Below are 10,304 nucleotides of genomic sequence, written 5' to 3'. Positions count from 1 at the left end.
AAGTTAAAGTGCAAGCATCACATGCAGTCATCCCTTTTGGCCTGTTCTCAAATATTAACAAATACAGTGACACTTTCTGTTTACTACCACCCTCCACCTATTAAGTTATAAAATGTAACTATTTTATTTGCTTTTCCTTTTTTTTTAAGATTTTTTTTTTTTGACAGAGATCACAAGTAGGCAGAGAGGCAGGCAGAGAGAGAGGGGGAAGCAGGTTCCCCATTGAGCAGAGAGCCCAATGTGGGGCTCAATCCCAGGACCCTGGGATCATGACCTGAGCCGAAGGCAGAGGCTTTAACCCACTGAGCCACCCAGGCGTCCCTTTATTTACTTTTCTAATATAATTTCTGACACTTATTTTCTGCTATTGCATGAATAAACCTGATTATAATCAGTTAACTATCTTCTGCAAGAGATGAAAAAGTCACTTTCACTGCACCGAATATACACTCAAGGGGTCTGAAATATAGAGCATTAGCTTCCCCTTCAAAACCTAGCTTTCCGTAGTCTTTCTCCTTATTCTACCACTAAGCCTATAAAGCATGTCTCTTAGTCGCCCCCCCCCAAGTATAGATCACATGCATAATCACAGTACAAAACATCTTACATAGTAATTTAATCTGACCCTTTCTACTTTATTTTTTGAGAGAGAGTGCATATAAGAAGAGGGGTGGGGGAGAAAGACAGAAAGAGAATCCCAAGCAGGCTCCATGCCCAGTATGGAGCCCAACATATGGCTAGATCTCACAACGAGATCATAACCTGAACTGAAATCAAAGTCAGACGCTCAAATGACTGAGCCCAGGAGCTCCAAGTCTGATCCCCTTTTTAAAACTGAAGAAACTGAGGCTCAGAACCAGACTCCTTGTCTAACTGCACAGCCAACTGCAGATATTTGATTACTTCCCTGATAATGAAGTAAAAGAAGTAAGTAGAAGCACCCCTAACCCTTCTTTTGCAAACCACATAGGACAACAGACAGAAACTGCCCCTGAAATAGTTAAGTTCAGTGACTCTTGTTATTACATCAAATAGCAATTATCCCTCTTCCTCCTTAGAAATTACCAACTTCATGTTTTTAAAATTGCAAACCTCATTCTTACACAGCTAAAAATTTCATTTACTGTCTTAAATAAGAAGATATCCTTTTATATATGTTCTTAAAAAATCCAATATATGCAATGCATTAAACTTAGTTTTCTTCAATACCATGTTACTTATTTTATTCACTACATTCTCTTATTTCTCAAAACTCATATATAAAATGTTTGAGGTGCCAACAGGCACTATATATTGGTAGAGAAGCCTTTTTTGGATGTAGAGGAAGCAGAGCTTATCATAATCAGAGACTTAATATCTTCTATCTCTGAGAAAAAAAACTCTCCACACTTTAACCAAACAGATCAGTTTTGGAGAGCTAATTTTAAAACACGTAATTCAGAAGCACATTCTATAAAATATCATAGGAAATTTCCTGATTTTCATTATTATACAAAACTCTAGTTATTCAAAATTATAGTTATTTTCACAAGTATGATCAACAGCAACAGCTCAATAAACATTTCTTGAGATTCTTGGCGTTTCTCAGCACCTCAAACCTTTCAAATCTTCTTTAAAAGGTAAAGGCCTGTTATGCATATAAAAGGTTTGCAAAACACCTGTTTTTCACCAGTTCATCTACCAACATTTAAATTTATACAATTTTTACTTACATTTGATTTTTTGCTGCTTGCCTCTGAGCTTTTCTTTCTTTCCTTTTCTGATCTGGTGGCTTAGCAAAAACAATTTCAATATTTTCTCCCTCCAAATCTTTGCCATTCATTTCTTCCATAGCCTTAAAAAATAAGGTCCTGATCAATATAAAGACGCCTTTAACAACAATTATGCCTCATTCAAAGTGTGAAAATCATTTCACTGTGTTGGAAGCATCAAATTTTAAAAATACAGTTGTTATATTTTATCTTAAGATCCAGCTCTTCACTAATTACCTTTTTGACTCAGTTTAGTGAGTTATGCAATTTGCTACAGCCAATAAAGGTTAACTGGAGTAGATTACACGACCTCTGAGTGTCCTTCAACTTTTTAGAATATTCCAATTACAGGATGACTAAAAAATCCTTGGTTTAATTTAGATGCCTACAATAGTTCCCCCATTTATTTACCTTGACAGCACCATCTCGCTCATCAAAATGAATGAAAGCATAATCTTTTAGTTTCTTCACTCGTTCCAGTTTCCCAAACTGACTAAATGCTTTTTCTAAAATCTCTTCTGTTACAGTATTGGCAAGGTTACGTACAAACAGCACTTTTACCTGAAAATTTAAAAAAAAAAAACAAAAAACAGAAACTCCCTGTATATTTATTTCCGAAGGGTTCAATTTCCAGGATGCCATTAACCCACCCTACAAAATTAACTTTAGTCACTAACCATTAAAGGAATATCAGAAATATAAAAGACCAAGTTTTCAACTCATTTGAAAATACCTAGGTAGTGTGACTGCTGGATCTAACAGGTAAAAACCTGAACAGACACCTCACCAAAGTAGATGACAAACACATGAAGAGATGCTCAACATCACATTGTTAAAGAATTACAAATAGAAACAACAATGAGGGGTGCCTGGCTGGCTGGCACAGTCAGCAGGACATGTAGCTTGATCTTGGGGTTGTAAATGCAAACCCCATGTTGGGTGTAAAGGTTAAAGAAAAAAATTTTTTTAATGAATAAAAAATAAGTAAGAACAAGAACAAAGTAAGTAAGAACAATGCCACATTAGAATGGCCAGAAAATGACACTAACACCACCCAACGCAAATAAGTATATGAAGCAGAAACAGTGCTAGTAGAAATGCTAAATAGTATAGTCACTCTATGGAGAACAGTTTGGCAGTTTCTTACAAAGCTAAACATTTTTACCATACAATCCAACAATTGTACTTTTGTTATTTACCCAAATGAGTTGAAAACATGTCCACATAAAAATCTGCATATGGTTGTTTACAACAGATTTATTCATAATTGCCAAAACTTGGAAGCAAACAAAATATTCTTCAGTAGGTGAATGGATAAACAAATTACAATACATCAAGACAATGGATTATTACTAAAAAGTGCTAAAAAGAAATGAGCTATCAAGCCATGGAAAGATATGGAGGAACTTTAAATGCATGTAACCAAGTAAGAGCTATATATGACATCTGGGAAAAGGCACAGCTACAGAGACCCCAAAACAAAACAAAACAAAAAACAATAGTTCCCAAGGGTTAGAGTGGCCGGGAGGTGATTATGCAGGTCAGGAAGGATTCTTAGGGCAGTGTAACTATTACTTTTGAACCAAAACCACAGAATGTACAGTAAGAGTAAATCCCTAATGTATTAAGTTACAACAATGTGTCAACGCAGGTTCACTGATTGTAACAAATCTACTACTCTGGTGCAAAGGCGACAGTGGGGTAGGCTGTGTAACAAATCTACTACTCTGGTGCAAATGCCAACAGTGGGGTAGGCTGTGCATGTGTGTGTGGCCAAGGAATACATAAGAACTGTGTATCTTGCTCAAAACAAACGTGCTTAGTCGTTTTTATTAAAATTGGTAATTTGTCTGTAATTCAAACTGAGGTTGTCATTTTCTAACAATGTGAATACCACGCCTCTGAGATAGCTGTTGAACATTTAACTCTTAGCATAGATGGTCAAAACTAATTGGAATCTGCTTTTGAAAAGTTGATAAACTTAAAGTAGGAGTGTTCAAAATACTGACAAAATAAATTTTCAGTCCAGAGGGCTCCTCAAAGTACAATTAGAAAAGCTGCCCTTTTGCTAAGAAACATCATTTCCTCCTAAATACTTGAAGTAACATCTGAATTTCTTAATGTGATAATCCTAAAGAGTTTAACAGGCCAGAGAAAAAATACAAAGTATCTTCTGTCCTCAAGACTACTTACCCTTTAGCAATATTCACAGTTCTGGCATTTCACACTCTTGATTTAAGTGAACAAGTTGTAGCTGCTAGCCTATCACCATTAGGGGGAATTCTTAAATGACAAAGGACAGAATAACTTAACTACAAAATGTTGACTCAAGAGATGTTTGTTCTCGTAGGATGTCTCAACTGACTGCTGAAGCAGGATACCTAATAATAGCTAAACCTTGTAACTGCAGCAGCTCTGCTGAGGCCAGTACAGTTCACTATTTTTAGGAGTAGGACTTTTAACACAAAAACCATGTAAGCTAATGGCGCCATTCTCAAATACACAAAGAAACTGCTCTCAGACTTCACACAAAAATGATAGTGAACCATCTCCACAGCATATAGGCTAACTACTCATCACCTTGAGAGTATGACAGTTACGCAACTATGACAGGGTCCAAAAATAAATTTCTATATTCACTGCCTATATATATATATTATTTCTGATATGTGGCTTTATTAAAGAATACTTCTCTTTCAAAAATTTGGTTTTTCAAAAAGTAAACAATTCATTTTAGAAGTTCTTTACATCCCTCTCTAAAGCTTTCCCCTTCTTCCACCAACCCCTCAAAAAAATTATTAACATGACTGCCATTACCTTTGCCATAACCTCAGGATCAGGATCTTCTATAGGATCAGCCCATTCAACAGTTCCAACATTTCCCCAGACCTTGACTTTACCACTCATTAACCTACGCCTTGCCTGGGCAGCTGTTTTGTGATCTTCATATTCAAGGAAACAAAAGCCTCTGTTTTTTTTCTTGTCGTCTGGTTGGTGGTATAAAATGACATCTGTGAGACCCTCTGAAAATAAGCAACCATTTCAGAGAAATTAGATAAAATAAGCAAGAACAAAATCGATTAAAGGATTTTTCTAATATAATAATGGGATATAAAACTGAAAAATTAATCTCTAATCTTTAAAAAAGACTCTCAAAAGAACTGGTCCAGATAATTTGCCTAATAATCCACACTTTACAAGTGTTCTCAACACACTTGTAAAATCCTTAGACCCAAGGACTACTCTTCCATTAATTAAATGACAGAGGCATAAAATTTTTACATAACTGTTAGGAAAATGGCAGTATAGGTCAGACATGGTCAAATTTTTTATTATACAAGTAAACACTGAAATTATTTTTTTAAAGACTTCATTTATTTGAGAAAGCACAAAAGCAGGGGGAAGGTCAGAGGAAGAGGGAGAAGCAGACCCCCTAGTGTTTATGACCTGAGCCAAAGGCAGACACTTAACCAACTGAGCCACCCAGGTGCCTCTAAAATTTTTTGATGACACTTTTCTGGCCTCAGATATCAACAGCTTTATTTCAAGTGAAATATATTAGTATTAAGTAAGACTTTAAATGTTCCTGGAGACTGATTAACAGCCTGAGAATTTACTAAATATTCCAGGCAGACAAAATATTTTTTAATAAAAGCAGCTCAACATGGAAACTATTATAAAAAATGCTTTATTTATAGTTCAAAGAAATTGCACTATATTGACAATGTATAATCTCTGCTTACAGCAAAATTTATTATTCCAATTATTCAGAAAGTCAAATCATTACTCAAACACTCCTACTAAGAATGTCAAGCTATCACCTAAAAATGCATAAAAACACACAGTTTCCAAAATAGTGTATGCACAGATTGAACAGTGCAGACTATTCAAATCCCAGGTGCATTCCTTACGAAGTATATAATGTTTGGCATTTCCCAAAGCCCTCTGTACCTACTTTCCTTATCTGAAAAATCGGAGTTACCTATCTCACATGGCTGGAGAATACAAGTCAAAAAATAGAATGTTTAAAACAATGCTTGTCACACAGAAGTATGCAATTACCTTCAATATTAGAAGCTGCATCCCCTTCCACATAAATCCAACTTACCTGTTACTTTGCTAAATTCTTCAAGAATCTGTTCCTTGGTTTTACTCTTAGGAATAGAGCCCACAAAAAGCCTATTGTTGGCAACCGAGATGCAGACACCAATGTGTTTTCCAGAACGAATTTCATGATTATTATACTGAAAGGGGAAAAAGTGTACCACGTTTTAAAAATTCTTATAGTATCTTATGTTTATTATAAAAATATATGCAAATTTTTAGGCAAACGTGTTTCAATGCTACTTATTTCTCTACCTTTAAAAAATATAGTTAGCATATGGCATTCCAAGAGGAAATTATGAAAGAGATAACATTATATTGACAGAACACATTTAAAAAATGAATGATTTAATGCAATTCGTCTAGTCCTTGAAACTTAAGAAACTTGATAAATTAGGAATCGGGTCTACAGGCAGCTTAAATTCAAAATTGCGGATTCCACAGTACCTTAATTTCTATTTAAATTCACCTGGCAACAACTTATCCTCATGCAAGGTAAAGAGACTCAAATACCAACAGTTTCCCCCATTCTGTTAACCAGGAACTAAATCTATTTTTCCTCATCTTCTTTTTACTCTTGTAAAAAGTTGCAATAAGGGGTACCTTTATTTTTTTTTAAGATTTTATTTATTTATTTGACAGAGAGAAAGATCACAAGTAGGCAGAGAGGCAGGCAGAGAGAGCGGGGAAGCAGGTTTCCCGTTGAGCAGAGAGCCCGATGTGGGGCTTGATCCCAGGACCCTGAGATCATGACCTGAGCCGAAGGCAGAGAGGCTTAACCCACTGAGCCACCCAGGCGCCCCTAATGGGTACCTTTAAATATGTAATTCTAAAAGGAGAAAACCTCCTTTTCCCGAATCCAACCCTACTTCCCCCCCCCATTTCATTTTCATCAAGTCTACAATGAAGGTGGAAAAGACAAGTGGATTGATTATAGTGCAAGTACAGAAGCAAATATAAAACTACAGTAAAAAAGTAAAGTCTTCAAGCAACTATATCCCATAGACAGGTGAGATATTAAAGAGGTAAAACCCAATCTGTCAAAGTGACAAATCCACTCATCAGTATTATTTACAAACTAAAGTTCAAAACTATTAACGCTAATCAGGAAAAGTAAATTATTTATATCATACAATTAAAATCACCACAAAATTTCATTTAGTAGTAGTAAAGGTGGCAGCAGCATCAATAATTACAGATTAATCCCCCACACCTGGCCTCAAAATTCAATGTTGTATGTACCTACAAGTGGGGCTACACAAGCTAAAAAAAAATCAACATAAATTTCCAATTTGTAGACCAGCCTTACAGCAACCTGTTTTTTGGTGTTTTTTTTTGTTTTGTTTTTTAAAGTAAGCTTTACACTGAATGTGAGGCTTAAACTCACAACCCTGAAATCAAGAGTAGCTCCAATGAATGAGATAGCCAGGAATTCCTCCTTCTCCCATTTTTGCATAAAAGGTACATCAGGTAGAAGACAAGAAAGCATATACTAAGTCAAAATATCAATTCCTCCCTGTCCCTTTCTCCATCTTCAGATCCTCAAATCTAACATGAAATTCAAATGTCCTTCCTCCAGTTCAGAACAGTTTTATACTTTCTACCACACTGATTCAATTCATGCTATCAAAGTACCTGGTCATCATGATCCCAGGATTATTTGTATTTTCTACACTTATGCCTGAGACCTTTTTTTAAGAAAAGAAATCGCAGGTTTTGCCTATTGAAACAATCTCTCAGTGGCTCCCCATCACCAAAATAAAGTTCAAATACCTGGACATCATGTAAATTTAACCTTAAATTCCTACTGCTGCTACTACTTTCTCTCCACAATAATCTTAGCTATTGACAAGAGTTCTCAAACAGTGTTATACTGCTGAGCCTCTGAATAAAATGTTTCCCTGAAACTTCCATCATCCAAACTCCTCTGCATACCTGTAGATTTGGGCCCAACCGCACACTCTGCAACACCTAAATCCTATAAAAAAGGTCAACAAAACACCCTTCTATGTTTAACACAGATCAGTAATTCTAAACAATGACTTTGTGCCAAGAGGACATCTGACAATGTCTAAAGACATTTTTTGGTTGTCAACTAGGGATGGGGCCTTGCTGCTAGTATTTAGTGGGTACGCAGTGGCCAGAGAGGGTACTAAATATCCAACAATTCACAAGATAACTCGGCAGAGCAAAGAATCACCTGATCTAAAATATCAACAGTACTGAGGCTGAAAAATCCTGCCACACACCTGGTTTTCTCATAGCATTTATGTTCTATTAAGACCAAAAACCTCTTGAAAGTAGAAATCTAGGGACACCTGGGTGGTTCAGTGGGTTAAAGCCTCTGCTTTCAGCTCAGGTCATGATCTCAGGCTCCTGGGATCGAGCCCCGCATTGGGTTCTCTGTCAGCAGGGAGCCTGCTTTCCCCTTTCTCTCTCTGCTGTTCTGTCTACTTGTGATCTCTCTGTCAAATAAATAAATAAAGTCTTTAAAAAAAAAAAAAAAAAAGTAGAGATCTATGGGTTACCTGAAAATTCAACTCAAGGACTTGACTAAAACTAAGATATCAAAAAACAGAAAAAAATATGAAGTGTTTAAAGGGAATATCGGACTTATTCTGAAGTAATAGAACTCGGCATAACTTTCCTCCAGAAGTCCTAAGAGTAGGACCTATTTACCATAAGAAAATGTTTTAAAACAAGTTTAAAAAAAGAAAAACTTATAGGGAAAGTCAGAATTCTTGGTTATACCACTTCCACAACATTTAACAAAGCTGCTTCAAAGCAGTAATGACCATCTCATCATTTACAGAAGAGAAGTTTCTTCACTAGTCCTCCTATAGTATAACAATGCAGGGTAGGTAAAGGTTATTTAGGATGGCTGTGGTTTCTAAACAATACAAATGATATGAAGATTTAATTTAGCAAGATTTAGAAAGTCAACTATAATTCTTCATCCACATTTTTTTAAGTAAAAAAGGACAAAACAATTAGAGCTAACCCACATAGTAAACTGGCTCTCCAATTAAACCATTAAAGGAGCAAAGGAGACCCCCTGGGCATATTGTCCAAATAAAGTAAAAGAAGTACCCGGAGGGATGCCTGGCTGACCCTTTTGTTAGAGCACTTGACTCTTGATCTCAGGGTCAAGGGCTTGAGCCCTAAGTCTGGTGTAAAGATTACTCAAAGAAAAAAGAAGGGCACCTGGGTAGTTCACTCAATCAGTTAAGCATCTGCCTTCACCTCAGGTCGTGATCCTGGGGTGCTGGGAATGAGTCCAGCTTTGGGCTCCCTGCTCAGAGGGGAGTCTGCTTCTCCCTCTACCCCACCCCACCCGCCCCACAGCTCGTCCTCTCTCAAAAATTTAAAAATCTTTTTAAAAAAGGAAAAAAGTACCCACTACCCAGAAATAAACATATCTTAAAGCAGTGCCCAATCTACAGATTAAACATGTATTTTTATATGTGGACTTGAATTAACCTAAGAATTTTAAGACCCATCACCATAAATTTCACACCCCAGCAGGTTAACAGCAAGTTGAGTGGTAGAAGGGCATTATAAAACTGTTCTGAACCTTAACAGAGATTCTAAAGTAATGCTGATCAATCCCAACTCATAAGAATTAGTATATCAGGACACTATCATAGCATTAAAATGACCCCCCCCCCCAAAAAAGTGATGCCTCCCAACTCAAGAAGTTCAACACTGATGTTAAGGTATTTCAGAAATCTAGCTTTCAGATTTAGTTCCACAGTGAGATGACAAAATAAAGATGAAGTCTGAACATTAATCAATGCAGTTTCAGTCTTTCAGAACACCATAGCAGGAGTTGTACAGTCTGGAACATTCTTGTCTAGGCTTAAAATCCCGTCACTTTTCCTTCCCTCACAGCCAGTCAGTTGCCAAATCTCCCCAAACTAGCAATCTCAGATTTGAAAACTAATGCAGAAATGGTTATTCAGTTCTAACTCTTCCCATAGCAGCAAAGTCACTACCTCCCCAGACTGTCCACTCTATTTTTAAATATTTAAGAATCTCCTTTAGGTTTTTCTTTAAATAATCTCTACATCCAATGTGGGGCTCAAACTCATAACCCTGCGATCAAGAGCTGAATGTTCTGACTAAACCAGCAAGGTGCCCCCAAAATCTTTACACTGAGCCAAAATCTACTACTCTAAAAATTCTATAGTAACTCCTTTCTCCCCCAAAATGACAGCACTTCATATACCTGCACACAAAGGTCATGACTCAATTGTTCTCCATGCCTTGCCAATCACTCCTTCTGTGATACTGCCCAACTAATGTGCTTACTAAGAGTGTCACCAGATAGTAACATCCATAACACAATACTGTAGATACAGACTGAGATTGAGGAGTCTAGAATAAACTGGAGACTATTAATAATCTCCCACTTCTAAACACCATGGTCTGTAACACACAATCCATGAT

The 10,304-nt window shown here is 36.5% G+C and overlaps 1 protein-coding gene across 15 annotated transcripts in view; it reads right to left on the bottom strand.

Annotated features, from left to right (window-relative positions):
* Positions 1-10,304, bottom strand: part of SYNCRIP (synaptotagmin binding cytoplasmic RNA interacting protein) — a 31,610-nt gene that overhangs the window by 9,646 nt on the left and 11,660 nt on the right. For all 15 annotated transcript variants that reach the window (XR_014311778.1, XR_014311779.1, XR_014311780.1 and 12 more), the window contains 4 exons: positions 5,860-5,995; positions 4,569-4,774; positions 2,163-2,312; positions 1,713-1,834 (listed from right to left, as the gene is read on the bottom strand). Coding sequence is in view for 12 of the 15 variants with exons in the window: in XM_082730645.1 (XP_082586771.1) it covers positions 1,713-1,834; positions 2,163-2,312; positions 4,569-4,774; positions 5,860-5,995 (614 nt within the window). In the remaining 3 variants the exon portion in view is untranslated. The remainder of the gene's footprint in view (positions 1-1,712; positions 1,835-2,162; positions 2,313-4,568; positions 4,775-5,859; positions 5,996-10,304) is intronic.

Source organism: Mustela nivalis, assembly GCF_964662115.1.
Source record: "Mustela nivalis genome assembly, chromosome: 5".
In the NCBI taxonomy this organism is placed as follows: domain Eukaryota; kingdom Metazoa; phylum Chordata; class Mammalia; order Carnivora; family Mustelidae; genus Mustela; species Mustela nivalis.
Note: the sequence above shows the minus strand (reverse complement) of the source record. Positions and strands in the feature narration are given on the sequence as shown.